The 17,302-nt window shown below is 45.7% G+C and overlaps 1 protein-coding gene across 12 annotated transcripts in view; it reads right to left on the bottom strand.

Annotated features, from left to right (window-relative positions):
* Window positions 1-17,302, bottom strand: part of TTLL5 (tubulin tyrosine ligase like 5) — a 210,249-nt gene that overhangs the window by 167,123 nt on the left and 25,824 nt on the right. For all 12 annotated transcript variants that reach the window (XR_012159502.1, XR_012159503.1, XM_073349243.1 and 9 more), the window contains exons 10-12: window positions 7,784-7,885; window positions 7,511-7,602; window positions 5,770-5,877 (exon numbers count right to left, since the gene is read on the bottom strand). Coding sequence is in view for 10 of the 12 variants with exons in the window: in XM_073349243.1 (XP_073205344.1) it covers window positions 5,770-5,877; window positions 7,511-7,602; window positions 7,784-7,885 (302 nt within the window). In the remaining 2 variants the exon portion in view is untranslated. The remainder of the gene's footprint in view (window positions 1-5,769; window positions 5,878-7,510; window positions 7,603-7,783; window positions 7,886-17,302) is intronic.

Here is a 17,302-nt window from a genome sequence, read left to right as displayed (position 1 = left end):
TGTATCCATCTGTTGTCTCTTGTCTTAGACAGCAAATTCCTCAGGGCAGGGGCTGCCTTTTTGTTCCGTTTATGTACTGCATCTATCACAACAGGGACCTGCTCCATGACTGGAGCTCCCTGAGGCTACTACAGTATAACTGATTGATACGGAGACAGTTCTTGCGCATCCAGCCAGAGGATCCAGTCCAGGGTATGGCTGGTAGGCTCTAAGAGGCTGGAGATTACCTGTGAAAAAGTTAAGGTAAAGGACACAAAAGATTGCCCAGCACCATCTCATATTAGAGGCGTCAATATCCAGGCAGATGATACAAGCCAACAGAGAGGCTTGTAAACTTCACTGCTTCATTGAAAAAAAATCTCTATTTTCAGGAGGCCTTTGGTGTCTGGAGATCGAGGAAGATCAGCAGGATTCCAGGTTAGTGTTGTGTCTGAATTTACAAATTAAGTGGATTAATGCAAAGGATTTTGATTAGCATGAACTCTGCCTGCATTTGAGCTGAGAAAGAGTGGCTACACCACCTCCATATGTGATGACTAATCTGTAGACCAGTGATGGACAGAATATTCTAGGGGGCAATGTGAACATACACTAGCTCTGCAGTACCAGCCAGGATTCCTGTGATGCAGACCACAGAAGGGCAATCTATCAGCAATAAGATCATGGGTGGTGCGATCCAGTGCTCAGGACAGTGGTCCCCAAACTGGGGGGCACAAAGGAATGCTGGGGGGGGCAAGGGGCACAGCAGGCCCAGGCCAGTGCCACCCAGTTTCACTCCGCCCTGGCCCTGCCTCCAGCCCTGCCCCCCCCCCACTCCCAGGCTGAGATCCCATTCCTGACCCAAGACCTGCCCCCAGCTGCAGCCCCCTTACCCCTGTCCACGTCCCTCCCCTACCCATCCCCACTGAGAGCTGCGGCACAGCCCTGGCTCCCGGTGGGGGGAGTGCAGACAGGGGTAAGGGGAGGCATAACATTGAAAAGTTTGGGGACCACTGGCTTAGGGGAAGGATTATGTCTCATTACATCACATTAGTTCTACATACCCACTATTAGAAAATGGCATACCCTTTCTTCCAAGAAACAGTTGTTCTGAAGTCCTGTGTAAAGAGAGAGAGAGAGTTTCCCCATCTCCATATAGCATCCCTGGAAAATCATTGGATGGCAAAGGGATGAAAAACAGCCAGGAGACTTCAAAGGACATAGCACCACTGTCCTGTATTACATCCAAAAAGATTAAGGTCATTGATAGGAGCACGAGTTGCTACAATAGAACAAAGTTGTCTGTGGGAGAGGGGCAGGAGCTCCTGCACTTCCATACAAACCTGGGACCAGTCCACTAGGTTCCACTTCAAAAGCCTGTATTCATGCCATTTAGTCATAGTGGGATGGACAAGTTGATCACTCAGCCACCCAGAATTCTCCAGATTCAAGTATGAAACAAACAGGAGTAGATTCCAGGAGAATCTATGTGAGAAGTTTTCACAAGAAAGCAGACCCATTATGCCCAGCGGAATCTACACTACAATCCGGGGAGTGGTAATGCCCACAAACAATGGACAAGAGAGCTGTAATATCCATCGAGAGCTTATGATAAGACTAAGTCTCAGTAGAGATAACCAGTAGTGCATGGCTCTAGAGTGGAATCACAGAGCATGCATGAGTGTCTCTTGTTTCTACCACACCACACCTTGACAGTCCCATGAAAGCTTGCTAGCAGCACTATTCTGAGCAATTCAGCCCTAGGATTAAGACACCCTATCATTGTCCTGCCAAGATCAAGAAATATCCTGAGTATTCTGGCCTTCGCCTTTGAGAGTGGAAAGAATGCAACATCCTAGCTGCTGGATTGATCTCTGCCAATAGTGAGCAGGGACCCACTATATTCTTCAGGCTGTTTCAATGAGTGCAGAGAAGGGTTGTAGCAATGGAGCCTTGCAGCCTTCACACCATCCCCCACCAACCACCCTGGGGAAAGGTTAGGTTTGCTTCAAAGTGGGCCTCAGCACAACACCGGGGCCTTTCTTAGCCCACCCAGAAGCCCAGACTCTAGGAGGCAAAAACAATGATGCCTTTAATTGGCTTGAACCCAGGCACTCCAAAGCCACTGCCTCCTCATACTGAATCACTTCTGCAAAGGCCTATCCAAAGTACTATCCCATCCTCCCTCGGAGTTAACCTGTTGCTGTCAGAGCCTGTATCCTGCAGCTTTCCCAGAGCCTGCACAAAGCACAGGTCAACTTGTTAGTTTCCTCCCTATAGAGGATCTAACACCTTCACCCCTTATCTCCAGATTACATCTACTTCCATGTGATGCTAGTTTGACCTTACTCCTCTGCCTTTTTGGAATGGGGAAAGGAGGGTGTGTCCATTTCCTCTATTACCTCCAAGGAGCAGGACATCTTCTCCCTGAAAGCAGGGACTGTATTGCTTTGACCTTAGAATACTGGCATTTTCCAGACTGCCTGCCAAATGAATGCTTAGTGAGAATGTATATATAATGTCTGCAGCTAGACCACCTAGGCCTGTGATTCAGTCACATTTCTCAAGCTACATAGGGTCAAACCAGGTCATTGCTTCAATGAGAGACACCCCCCCCACAGCCACAGAAAATTCAGGGTGCTTCAGAAAGTGGTGCTGGTGATTTAAGTAGGTGGCATTCTCCCTGCCGGTTTTAAATCCAAAGCAATGCCCCAATGGGATGACAGTGGTCACTATATTTACACTTTGAAATGCTGACTTTGGAATGAGACAAAATCAAGGGCCTGACCATTTGTGGTCATTTAGGATCCTATGATTCTTTTAACGGTAGCTGAGTTAGTCCTGGGATTCTGGCCAAATTCTAACACAAGTAACTACTTCTGCCCCTAAATTCCCCCTGCAATTTTGATTGGATATAATTTTTTTCTTCACTTCCTGCCTTAAAGTTTTGGAGCACTGCTGTGCACTCTTGAACAGCTGTCACATCCCATCCCAGAAAGGGATGCATTTTAGTGTAAGGGAAAGCAACTGTTTGTGTAGTGTTTTGGGATCCTTCAGGATGAAGGGGCTAGAAAACCAAGAACTTGATTAGGCAGAGGAGTCCTCACCACGAGGGAAAGGGCTTCCGAAGGAAACCAAGCTTGCCACCTTGTGTGGGTCTTTCTAGACTAGGTGCAGTGAAAAGGTGCAAATGCCCCAGAAGACGAGATTCCTCTTATAAGCATGTTTCTAAAGTCAGACCAATTCCATTACAAGAGAAGTCTTCTTAGGGAACAATCTGGGGCAGCCACTGACATGGGCTCAGGCTTCATAGTTTAGCTGGTGAACAAGTTCAGGCAGCTGTATCAGGTCTGACCCCCACAGCTTAGTCTCCCTGAGAACAACAAGCTAAGAATTTCACTTGCAGCCCAATTTTAATGAATTAAGAGCCATTTAGAAACCACAAGCCACAGCCAGCAGGAGCATCAACTGGCAGCTGCACAGATCAAAGCAACAAGTTCTCAGAGCTTTGTGCTCCCCCACCCCCATACACAAACATGGCAGCCATAAAATTTATACAGCCCCCTACAATGTTCTTCTATGCTGAACAGCAGGCCTGTCAGTGAAACTGCTCAAGAGTAGGCAGAAGATCTGTAGGACTGGTTGAGGTTAGGACTCTGCAGGCTGGCCAGCTACTGCCACATTCATTACCAACATTCTCCTAAAGTCCCCAGCAGTATCCCAACCAGGCAGAAGAGGAGAGATAGCGTCTAACCTACAGAAAGAGCATATGAGAACCAGGATGGTATGGGGGAAGACTTGTATCTCCAGCACCATGAAAGATTGGGCCAGGAGCACAGGGGAAGCCAGCCTCTCCCCCATCCCAACAGAGGAGAGAACAAGGTTCTGTAGTATGACCTGACTAGAGAGATCATGGAGAAACACCAGTAAGGTACAAAGATCAAATAGACAGGCCTGACTGAACCTGTGTTTTGGATAGGCCATACCTCCCAGCACGTCATTTCAAGGCTGCATTGTTTGCTACCAAAGCAGAGGAAGGAACAGAGAGAAAATAGCCTCCAAAGGGATTCCACCTTCTGCCATTTAGGTCTCATTCAGTTTTCTCACTAATATTTGTGACTGCAGAGTCAGCTATCTTGAACATCCCTAGCTGGCAAGTGTCCTTGTTGTAAACAAATAGCAGGGGCAGGGCGTCAAAGGGTGAGACCAGGGCACTGGGATGAAGATTGGGCAATGGAGGAAGGCAAGGCGCAGCTCAGGGTCCTCAGGACCATGACCAACCACTTGGCTGAGAGGGGGGAGGGAAGGTGGCAGCAAGTATGGCACTCCAGGAATGCCTCTGGCTCCCTTGGGAAGCAGCATGGCTCCTGCTTAAACTCTTTCCTGGGAAGCTCTTAATTCATGTTTATATTCAAACAAATGGAATGGAAATTGGTTTGTGGGACAGCAGCCCCGTGGGAGGTGGCGGAGGGAGGGGGCAACCAAGAGGGTGATTAAATCCAATCCTGGGGGGCAACAGGAAGTAGGATAACCTCAAAGCCAGACCCAGCACAGAGGACATACAGAGTATTAGAGCCTCTCCACAAGCTGGTCAGAGTAAACTTAAGACAGGGGCTGAGATGGGGTGGGGGGGGGAGGAAGAGGAGGGAGAAACACAGGGGAGATGGTCAGGTCTCTATTGGGCTGTTGATATTTTTGGAGTAGATGCTAAACTGCTACTTTACTAAAAACAATTCCATCTGACTGCTAAGTTTCCAATCAGTTCCAAGAGTTTCGGTGACTCTGAAAGAAGGGATCAAAGCTACACAGAAAAGCAAAGACCCTGCAAGCTGGCCAGCTTTCAGAGGTAGCCTGCCACCTGATACCATACATGCCCAGGCATACCTCCTCTCTGGGTCCCTCACTCTATCCTGTCAGCTCACAGGATCCAAAATGGGCAGCATTAACATTACACTCATGGAGATATATGTAGTGCTGCCAACCTTCAAGAATCCCACAGCAGAAGGGATTTACGTGTCATGGCTGTGCTCAGACAGCCTATTCCCCTGGGTCCCTGAACACAGGGCAGCCTAAGCTACTAGTAGCCTTTAGTGCAAGCACTGACTGAGCATAAGACTGATTCTGCACTCAGCAATCTTCTATTCTGGGACTCCTGCCTTCTGTGTTTGCAGAGAGCAGCTGGAAGCAGGAGGAGGCCACCTCAGGGAAGGCTGAGGAGCTGCCATTGGAAAGCAGGAGGAGGCATGCACTGGTACCAGCCGCCGCTTTTTGGAACTGTTCCAAGCTTCCCCTTCCCATTGCCAACACATAGCTCTGTATACAGCCTCAGCCAGAGGTAGGCTCTGCCGCCGCCATGTGGTACAGTCACACAAAAGCAAGCCCAGCAGGCATCATCAACACTCATATGCAACAAGCCTTCCTTCTAGGGACCAATCTCAATGCGTGCTCAACCTATCACCCTTTCCAGGGCCACTAATGGGCCAGTAACTCCAGTATGCCCAACACCCTATAGGTTCCCTCTGAACTGTAGCCCTGTTCCTCTCATCATAGAATCCAGCACCCCTCTCATCATAGGACCCCCCTATGTGTGACAGTGACTCTGGGGTCAATCCCACAGTCTGGGATGGCTTCACAGAGAGCCAAACCCAAATTTCCCTCTGTTGCTAGCCCAGTATGGAGTCCAAGTTTTTCCACACAACACCTGGGCTAGAAGCAGCAGGTAACAGACACCCAGGAGAAAAGGGAACCTGCAACAGCCCCATGTGTTAAGACAATCCCTGGGCTCCTTACCAAAGCAGCTGCCACGGTGTGGAAGAAAGGTTTTACAGGCTGTGGCAATGGCCAGCTCAGCAGAAATAATGGTCTTAATAATCAGGTCCTCCACATTGGCCATCAGTGCTGTGAGACGGGGGAACAAAAACAAAAACAAAATGTGAAGCAGGGATTGAACTCATGTGCAAATGCTCTCCTGGGTTTGCATGTGAATCTGAGCATGGGTGACCCCACGGGTAACATCAAGCAAATGAGAGTGTATGTGGACACCCAGAGGAGCAAGAGATCATGAGTGCATACATGAACACAAATACCCCAGGGCAGGAGCACTCAAGTGAATTCTCACAGGAGTGCAAGAACAAATGCAAGCAAGCATAAGCAGAAGAATGTTGCATGTATGACAGCACAATTTAGCATGAGTGATCACCCACCCACCCACCCGCTGAGTTTTAAGGATTAACTAATCGAGAGTGTTAGAGAAACTCTACTGCTCAAGCCAAACTAATGGGGGTTAGGAAAAAAAAAAAGACAACCCAACAACAACAACTTTCTTTGTTGGCAACTCCCTTTTGATACTGGCCACTGAACTAGATAAACCTCTGGTCTAATTTAGTACTGCAATTACTATTTTCCTACTTGGGGGAACACGTGTGCATATGCCTAGGTAAGCACAAGTAGGCATGCAAGTTTGAGCATCTGTACAAGAGGAAGCATGGATGTGTGCACATGAGTGGGTAGGCAGGTGTACACAAGTGTTCCTGCACATGCATAAGAATACAGGAACTGCTGTCCCAGATCAGACTGGTGTTCTTAGCCCAGCATTCTGTCTGACACCAGCATCAGCAAGAAAGCTCTAGCTGGACAATTATGGAATAACCAATTCATTGGAATGTCTTCCTAATTTCTCTCAGTGGTTGGCTTATTTAGGAGAATTTATCACTTTACATTGGACATTATACTGTATAACCGAATGTTCAAATGATCTGTATCAATATCTAATCACGTGTGCAACTGAGAGAACATTAATTTGTGCAAGTGAGCACAAGTGACTGCATAACCATGCACATAAAATTGGGAAAGGCTTAGTTTCACTTAGAAGTTTGATTCAAATCCTTTCCTCCATCCTCTAAGTTCCCCGGTAATACTTATAGGATGGACATAGTAACACTATTTGGCTAAGGACTCAGTATCAGGCAAGTTGTCCCTTAAGAGAAAATTGCATTTTGCTGTGCAAATGCATCAAAGCAGACCTGGCAAAGGTGTGGAAGAGGGAGCTGTTCTACAGAACATAAGCACTCAGATGGAAAACAAAACTCAGCAAAAACCTGGGGCATGAAAAGTCATTCAAAACGACACAGGTAACCAGTCATCCGTTCATTAAATTGCAGGGTTCTCAAGAGGTTGATGACTCACCAGACTGAACAAGCCATGGGAGCCGTGGAGGGAGGGGAAGCATTTAGGGTGGTATCAGAAGTTATAACTAGGAGGAGCAGAATGACATTAAGAAAGGGAAACTTGGGAAGAATATCAGGAAACATCCCGACAGTCTGTTGAACTATATTCCATGCAAGAGACAGTTTGGGGTCCTCCCCGCTGGGAACACTAAGAACTAGGGCTGGCCATAGCTCTAGAGAATATATCACAGGGAACAATCCTGCCCTCTGCCCGAGATGGAACCGAGTAGGGCTCTTCCTAGGATTTCTTGCTGGTGGACACAGCTGAGGACACAAGGAAGGAACCAAAGGGGATCTCTACTCACTCGTTGTGTCTTTCCCTTCTTGTTTCAGGTACCTCAGCATCGCACTCATACTCCACTTGTTCCCATAATCCTCCACTTCAGGGTCATCACAGCTAAAACAAACCAAGGAAGCAGGGCTCACATAACTGGCCTGTGCCTCAGGATCACCACTTGACCTTTCAAAGCCATACTTAGATGCAGTTGTACAAATTTGTGCCCCCACCCTGGTGTGAATTTGGTTCCGCCTCCAAGAACTGAAGCCCATCCTCTCATCTCTTTGGCAATTCTAAGTACCTGACATAATCTCCACTCTTCTTGTTGACACTGTAGTTGGTCAGATGCATGAACTGGTTTTTAATGTTCTTGGTTCCCTGGTCATATCTCACAGTTGCAAACCTAAAACAAGGACAAAAAATTCAAGCTACACTTTCTGGGGAAGGCAAGCAGCTTGCTAGATAGGACTTATTAGGCAGACAACTCAATCACTGCAATTACAGATGTAAAAGACCTAAATTAAGTACCATCTAATGCAAACCACTAAAGAACAATTACAATCTATTTCCCAGAGCTGTGTCCAGTCTGGTTTCCAGTGTCCCAAAGGAAGGTGCTCCCACTCCTTCCTCCAAGAGATTATTTCACACCCAATACCATATATCCGACTGTCAAGAAGTTTTGCTTCTAGTCAGTTTAAACTGACTACTACTTAATTTCATCCCATTCCTCCTTGTTACAGTGATACTACTCCTAACCCTCTCCTTCCCACCCGTGGCTTTATTATGGAGGTGTTGGTAGCAAGTCTGTATTTAAGGTGTGAATTTAAAACAGGGATCCAATCTCTTATGCATGAAAAATATAGCGTATCCTCCCGAAAGTGACAGCACTAATACTGTGCATGGAATTATTTTTCTATATGAGTTTAAAACTAAGGCTTGGTTTACACTACCAACTTACATCATAACTGTTTCTCAGGGGTGTGGAAATCCACACTCCTAAGCAATGTAGTTATACCAACCTAACTCCGGTTTAGACAGCACTATGTTTATGGGAGAGCTTCTCCCATCAACATAGCTACCGCCTCTCGGTGAGGTGGAGATCCTACGCCGATGGGAGAAGCTCTCCTGTTGACATAGATAGTGTCTTCACTAAGTGCTACAGTGGTGCAGCTACACCACTTCAGCATTGTAAGTGTAGACAAGCCCTAAAATGGTTTATTTAGGACTTAAAATTAACTAAAATGGGCCATTTAAGAAACACAGCACTCAGTGTCATACTTTTCCAGACCTCTAATCTGAGCAGGCTCCCTAAACGCACTGAAACCTTGTCTGTGTTAGATTGGTTTGGGGGTTGTTCTTGTGGAGCATGCAAGGCCTTACATGCAACTTGATAGCATCTCTCAGTGTGGCTGTAATATAATAAATTTTGAACACTCCATCTGATCAATTCCAAATTTCAGGGAACCCTGCTGATTTTGGTGAAAGCTAGAAAAAAACAAAAGGGGGAAAATGGGGGACACAATGAGCCGTTTGTTAGCAGAGCTACCAGATTCAACTGCCTCTGTAATTGTTGGTTGATGGCAGCCATTAACACATTCAAGCATAATACCCACCATTTTAGCTCTTCCCATCTCCACCAATAGTTTAAAAAAGTGTTGACACCATGAGCGAGAAAGGCACAAACGAACTGGAAGAATATGCCCAGGTCTACACTAAAAAGTTAAGTCGACCCAGCTTCATCACTCAGCGTGTGAAAAACTCACATCCCTGAGCAACATAGTTAAGCTGACCTAACCCCTGGTGTAGACAGTGCTAGATCAATGAAAGAATTCTTCTTTCAAAGTAGGTACACCTCTCGTGGAGATGGATTAATTACAGAAATGGGATTCTGTTGCTGTAGTGAGTGGTTACAGTGAAGCACTATAGCAGCACAGCTGCAGCCTTCCTAGTGAAGACATACCCTAAGAAAGTTGGGGGTAAGAGGGAAGCACACAGAGCCCCGGGATCAGAGGAAAGAGGGAGGGACCTGAAATACAAGGGAATGGACAGTCGCACAGGGAGCTTGTGGCCAGGGAATGCAACAAGCCCTGGGCATGTGTTCAATGAACTCGGCCTAAAGAAGCAATAAAGTGTGCCACCCTTTAATTTTATTAATGGTCATTCCCCCTGTTATTTTTCCATAAGTGAAAGCTTCTTTCACAGAGGCTGAAACAGGCTGCCCTCTTTCAAAATGGCTGCCATCTCCCATTGTTCTCAGCGTGACTGCCCTCAGTTGGTGGCCATTTTGAGAAGGGTGTCTCTCTGTCAATGGGACAGAGTATTGACTCTCTATAAAAACTACACAATTGTGATTAAGGCATTTTAGTGTTTGTGGAAACTGATTTGTTAAAACAGATTTTTTTCATTTGTCTCCCCCTCATGGTGTCATTCCAGGGCAGAGTTAAAGTTCCTGCTGAAGGATAAGCATTCAGTTATAAAGAATAGCAAAGGGCAAAGTTAGCATTAATCATAAAAAGTTTAGATGTAATCCATGCAAAAGATTCCAGTTAGCTTTATCTACAGAGGAAGTTGGAAGACCTGTAGTAGGGCAGAGTTAAGATTGGTTGGATATCTTCAATGTATATTTCCATATTTTAACATGACTGGATTTTATATATTTAACCCTAACTATGGATTTCCTTAGTTTAATACATTTGGGATCATTACAACATCTCTAATGTACTCTCTATTTTAACTCCATTTTAAAAGTTTATGTCTAGGAATATATCGCAAATGTTTGTTGGTTATGACATTCCCAGCTCTGCCATCTTAACCATCCTGTATAGAGTTCATTCTTTCCTCCAACCCCTTGATCATTTCTGCAGCTTGTGTCCAAGTATCACTCTGGTAATGAGATACCCAGTTCTAACAGCAGCATTATCAGGTATGGTGGCCTTAGAGTCAGAGCAACTATTCTCCCTTTTCTGGCTGTGATGCCTCTGTGTACAAAGCCCACCCAAAACATCTCACTGACTGTTTTTGTAGCCACATCACTGTATGTACATATGTTTAAAAAAAACCCCACACTCATGAGTGCATTCAGAACCTGAGGCATCACATACGTAGCACAGAGAAATCGGAAAACCAGGGCAGCTATATGGGGGAAAAAGAGGTGAGAAATAGGACAGTAATACAAATGGGAAAGGGGGTACAACTGTAGTGTGCTAGCAAGTAGGCCATCCCATGACTTGTAAATAGAGACAAAGCAATTTCAGAAAAAAACACTATGCTCTATTTTTCCCCAGGGGCTTGAAACTGCCACCTTTCACAGAGGAGAGTGATTCAGTTCCCACACTATCCACAATCAGCTATGTGATACTAACCGCTGCTGGTCACAGAGATTACTGTGTTCTCAGTACTTCCAAACCCAAGCATTTTATCTCCCACTCTTGCAACTTCTCCCTTCCCTAGAGGGCTTCACCATTTCCTGGGTAGCCCCAGTTCCAGATTCCAAGCACAATTTAGTAATAGAAAACTTACATTTTATTAGTGTCTTTCACCTCAGAGCGATCTCAAAGTGCACTACAACTCTGCACATACAAAAAAAAACAACATCTCTCTCCACCAATGAAATGCAGACATCTTGAGGACAGAATTGGTGGCAGTTTAACAGCACTGCTCAACAGTAGGTGAAATAAATCTATCCACCTGAAAATGAAGGGGGATTTAAATAGAATGCAATTTCCCTGGCTGGAATATGGCCAGGACACAAAGGTTATTATACTGTTGTGGAAAACGAGTCACACCATCTGTTTCGTTCAAACAGCCTGAGGTCCTTTTATTGAATACAAGCATGCAGGGAGAGGGAGACAGATGGCCACATGCAGATGCCACCCCGGTCTCTCTGTCCTGCCCCTATAATACCAGTCTTATATAGTTTTTTACATCCAAGTCAAATGATACATTTCCTTAATTTTTTTTAATTACTCAAGCATTGTTAATAAAGCCTTATAAGGAGCTAAAATAAACAGTTTCATAATTAGCACTGTGCTAACGCACTTAGTTATTATCAAGATCTGCGGTTTGCTTGTGGCTGCGTTTTGTCTAGGAGCCTTTGCAGGTTTGGGGGGAGGGGTGTACATATAACGGACAGCTAGGGACTTCAGTTAGGCTAGAGGTTGGCCTAGTTCATTATCTGGGTCAAAATACCACGGCCCAGCATATGCAAATGCTCTTAGCTTAAGCTAAGTCTTACAGGATGCAGGCCTGTAGGCCTCTTGCATATAGTGCATAGATCTTGTCACAGGATGGGATGGGGTCAGGTCAACAGTACTTTCCCCCACAATACCAACTCTTGTAGAAAGTGACCTGGGGTCACAAATGAAAGATCCAAGGTATAGGTTCATAGATTCCAAGACCAGAAGGGATCATTGTGATCATCTAATCTGAACTCCTATATAACAGACCATAAAAATTATCCAAAAATAAATTTAGAGCATACCTTTTAGAAGTATATTTAGAAAAACAATTTTGATTTAAAAATTGCCAGTGACTGAGATCAACCATGACATTGGGTAAATTATTCCAATTGCTAATTATCGTCAATGTTAAACATTTACACCTTCTTTCCTGTCTGAATTTGTCTAATTTCAGCTTCAACGTTGTATCTTTCTCTGCTACACTGAAGAGCCTATTATCAAATATTTGTTGCCCATATAGATACTTACAGACATAATCAAGTCACCCCTTAATCTTCTCTTTGTTAAGCTAAACAGAAGGAGCTCCTTGAGTCATTGACTCCAAGGCTTGTTTTCCAATCCTTTAGATAATTCTTGCGGCTCATCTCTGAATTCTTTGACTTATTAACATTGTTCTTGAATTGTGGATGCCAGAACTGGACACAGTACTCCAGGAGTGGTAGCACCAGTGCCAAATACAGAGATAAAATTACCTCCACTCTGACTTGAGATTCCCTATTTGTGCATGTAGGATAGCACAGGCCCTTTTGGCCAAAGCATTGCACCGGGAGCTCACATTTAGCTGGTTCACCTCCACAACACTCAGATCTTTTTCAGAGAGTCACTGCATCCCAGGATAGGGTCTCTCCCATCTTCTAAGTATGGTCTACATTCTTTGTTCCTAGATATATACACATTTCTATTTAGCTATATAAAAATGTATATTGTTTGCTCACACCCAGTTTATCAAGTGATCCAGATTGCTCCATATTAAATGGCCTGTTCTCTACATTATTTACCACTCTCCCAATTTTGAGGTCATCTGAAAACTTTATCAGTGATGATTTTATGTTTTCTTCTGAGTCATTGCTAAAAAAAATGTTAAATACTGTCGGGCCAAGAACCAATCCCTGCAGGACTCCATTAAAAACACATCCATTTGATAACTCCATCAAGACCTACCAGCTAGCTTTTAATCCATTTAATGTGTGCCATGTAGATTCTCTCTCTCTCGTGTTCTAATCAAAAGGTCTTGCAGTACCAAGCCAAATGCCATGCAGAAGTTTAAAAGTGTATTAGATCAACACTGTTCACTTTTATCCAACTTGGAATCTCATAAAAACATCTCAAGCTAGTTTGACAGGATCTATTTTCCATAAACCCATATTGATGGGTATTATATTACCCTCCTTTATTTCTTTATTAAAGGAGCCCCATATCTGCCTCTCCATTATCTTGCCCAGGATCAATGTCAGACTGACAGGCCTATAATTAGCCCATCATTCTGTTAACCCTTTTGAAATATTGGCGTAACATTAACTTTGTCTGTCTTCTGGAACTTCTCCAAGTTTTATTGAAAATCAGCATTAATGCTCCAGTGAGCTCCTCAACCAACTCTTATAAAACTCTTGGATGCAAGTTATCTGGACATGCTTATTTAAAAATGTCTAACTTTAGTAACTGCTGCTTAACAGCCTAAGACACTAGTGGAATGGAAAGAGTGTTATGACCTTATGACATGACTATATTTATTTTCCCCCAAAATTCATAACAGAAACTTCTAGGGAATTCATCAACAGTATCTAGAAGCAAGAAAGGTGACAAAGCAAAGAGACACTAACTCCAATAGCACAGCACTCCTTCATGCCACACTGACGCATTGGGTTTAGTACTGACTTGAGTGGTAAAGCATCCCAAAAAAATCAACACTATTTCACGAAGAACCCTGAGTTTTCAAGAGAGGTCACCCATCCAACAGGAATCTGGGGTCAACTGTACTTGTGAAATCTGACAGAATCACAGCCAGAAGTAGCATGGCTGTAAAATCCCCTTCCCATACTTAGTGCTACCCACTGCTTGTATCAAACACAGAGAAACAGTCATATTGTTCCCCAATAACTTACTCCCATTTCCAGGGCTTGTCGCTGTGCAGCCCTAACCCCAATCCTGCAGATATCAGTCCAAAACCCCATCCTTCCAAGGTTTTGTACAGCTCCAGGTCTTCTACTCACACTGCTTTGGGAAGGGTATATTAACCATAAGGTGAAGTTTACTGTCATATGTAAACTTGGCAACTACAGGGTAATTAATCAGGACCCAAAGGAGAGCCTGGGAGAGAAGGACGAAAGGACAAAGGGCCTGTTAGCAGATGTGGGGGGAAGCAGTATAGTTAATTCCTCTTTACCTGCATGGGTGCTATAGAAAAGCACAAGACACAACTGAGCAATGGTTTTTCCCCTAACTGTACACAAAAGCCATCTAAACCAGGGGTTCTCAACCTCTCTTTCTGAGCCCTCCCTCCTCCCACTATGCTATAAAAACTCCACACCCAGCTGTGCCACAACAACTGTTTTTCTGCATATAAAAGCCAGGACCAGCATTTGGGGGTAGCAAGCAGGGCAGTTGCGGGGCTCCACACCACAGGGAGTTGCTCAGGATTCAGTTTCAGCCCCGAGTCAGGGTGGCAGGGCTCGGAGCCCCAGGCTTCAGCACCATGTGGTCGGGCTTTGGCTTTCTGCCCTGCACCCCAGCAAGTCTAATGCTGGCCCTGCTTGGGGGACCCCCTGAAACCTGCTCACAGCCCCCCAGTGGCCCTGGACCCCTGGTTGAGAACCACTGATCTAAACCAACTTTCTGGATTTAAGTATCCCTACCTCTAATTCTGGAATCTCCCTCTTTACCCTTCACAGCTGCTCTTGGCTCCACTGGACTGTCAAGGGCTCCCTGCTTAGGGCACTAAGACTAAACGGAAAGCCACTTGCACCTTCCCTAGTCTTTACTCTTTCAAGACTTACTGTTTAATACAAATGCCAACTTCCTAATCGCACAAAACTGAACATCCTTGCCCCATCCCTTCCCCGGCTCATTCCACTCCCCTGTCCCTCCATTGCTCACTCTCCCCCACCCTCACTCACTTTCAACAGGCTGGGGCAGGGGTGCAGAAGGGGATAAGGGGTGTGGGTTCAGGGCTGGGGCAGAGGGTTGGCGTGCAGAGTGCAGGCCCAGCCGAGCAGCACTTACCTCAGGCAGCTCCCAGTTGGCAGCACAGCAAGGCTAAGGCAGACTCCCTGCCTGCCCTGGCTTCACATTGCGCCTGGAAGTTCAACTCCTATGTGCAGGAGCCAGAGGGCCCTGTGCGTTGCCTGCCCCAACAGGCACCAGCCCCGCAGCTCCCATTGGCCATGGTTCCTGGCCAATGGGAGCTGCAGAGCCGACGCTCGGTCGAAAACCGGACACCTGGGAACCCTTGTCTCAGCCAGTTGCCATGAGCTGCTGCTAAACCAGGACAGAGAGACATCAACATGATGTCCCGAGAAAGCTGCTCCATGGGCTAAGAACTGGTGGAAAGAGGTTACAAATATTTTCACCCTTACGCAGTACAAAGACTGCAGCCCCAAAGTGCAGCTAGGGAGCTCTATCCCATACAGAATGGGAGCACAACACTGGTCCAGGGTCTTGCCTCTGTTCCTGCCCCTGCCCCTCAATCACACACCAGTTCCCTGCCTGTGATATCAATTATCTCCACAGCAAAACAAGCAGTGGAGCAGTATACCAGGTAGGTGCAGCAGTAGTAGTTGAGCTGTTAACCCCATTAGCACATTGGTGCAGATGACACTATATGGCAGAGTTCCTTTGCCAAAAGCCAGATGAATCTATTCAAATGCTCTTAGCGCAATAGAGTAATAGGAAAAGCCAAAATGCAAGGAATTCAAAGTTCTGCCCCAGTTTTTGCGAGACCAACAGGTGCAGGAAATAGGGTCTCTTGTGAAAAGATGCAGGAACAAGCTAACGGGTTTCAAACTTGCATCCTACCATTAAGAGTATTTTGTGGGTATAATGAACATCTGCAGTGAAGAGAAGCTAACCTAAGACTAGTCCAGCTCCTTTTCTGAGAATTCAACACATGGAACCTGTTGGAAAGGGAATAGCGTAATGCAATCTTAGCCAGTTGCCTTATGCATGGAAGGGGCTGCAAAAGGCATCTGCTGATGCCCAAAAAGGTGGGGATAGGAGGAAGGGAGAAAGATGCAAGAAGAAAAACACCACAGTAGAGAAAACAGAGCAGAGTCCAATGGGTAGAACAAGATGGTCTGATAGCTCCTTTCCTTTAAGGCTCTTCAAGTGCCAAAGGCGGAAGGAGACAAGAGAAGAAACGGAGGTCACACAGTTAGACTTAGTGGGACCCCTCAGCCTTCTTACTGCCTAATGGTGAAATGCTAAAGTAACAATCACTATAGCATAAACAGTTACTGTGTAAGAGCCATTTTCCACTTTATTATTCTTTGACAAGACTTCTCCTAAGCTTCAGCAGAGCTGCTACTGTTATCTGTGGGAGTATGCAGCTCTAACTGTGGAGTCCCAGCCCATAAACCCTATCATCACAGTGCCTCTCTAATTCCTATGGGAGCTGTATGGATGTAGCCAAGGGCATCATCTGGCCCTGCTTCAAGAACATTATTTGACTTCCCTACCCAAACACCACAGAGATAGCATGGAACTAGGCCTCATCTCTTTTTACATGAGGACACTCAGGCACAATCAGGGAAGTGAGCTGCCCAGGAGACTCAGCAAATGGCTAACCAGGCAGTAGAATCCAAGCCACCCGACTCAGAATACTGTGCTTTTACCACAAGACCATCCTTCCTCTCTTTAAGCTCAAAACCCCAGTCTAATGTAAGAGAAGTGATGAGCCAGTGGTGATAACCCTAGCTTAACCCCCCAAGTGGATCCGCTTGTCCATGGCCGCTATGCTGGATGGAGGTGCCTGGGAAAGGATCATGAGAATGATCCCCAGCCATCCACTGCAGGAATTCATTATGCTCCCCAAACAGCCAGGGCCTGCTAGGCAGGGGTTACTAGGGGCGTGGGGGACTGGGCTGCTGCAGCAGGCTCTGGCCACAGCACATCCTGTGAGGTAATGTGAATTCCTTGGCTCGCAGGGAGCACCTGAATTCTTTGGAAACCACAGGAATCCAGCAGAGAAAAGGTAAATATCCCAGCGGAGCCAGTGCTAATTAGCAAGCAGGGCTACTGAAGGAGGGGGCACTGCAAACTCTGGAGTTCAGTGAGCTCAGATGGCAGGAAGGCAGCCCACTGTCAGACATTATGAGGTTCAGCTGCCAGCTCAGACATTACTGGAACTCTCGTGTCATTCTAAAGTACACATTCACCTCCCCCTCAGCTACTGCTCCTTGAGCCCTTCACAAGCACATTTGGTTTTCAGCTCAATTTGTTGCTTTACAAAAAAATTCTCAATTTCAGTGAAAGTCAGGCTACAAAGTTCCTGCTGGGCTGGAACCCTTCCAGTGGTTCAGGATCAGAAATAGAGCTGACAAAAAAAAAAAAAAAAAAAAGGCAGAAAATTCAGGTAGTAAAGACCAAGT

This window comes from Lepidochelys kempii, chromosome 6, assembly GCF_965140265.1.
Source record: "Lepidochelys kempii isolate rLepKem1 chromosome 6, rLepKem1.hap2, whole genome shotgun sequence".
Classification (NCBI taxonomy): domain Eukaryota; kingdom Metazoa; phylum Chordata; order Testudines; family Cheloniidae; genus Lepidochelys; species Lepidochelys kempii.
The sequence above is the reverse complement of the archived record's forward strand: the minus strand, read 5'-3'. Positions and strand labels throughout refer to the sequence as shown.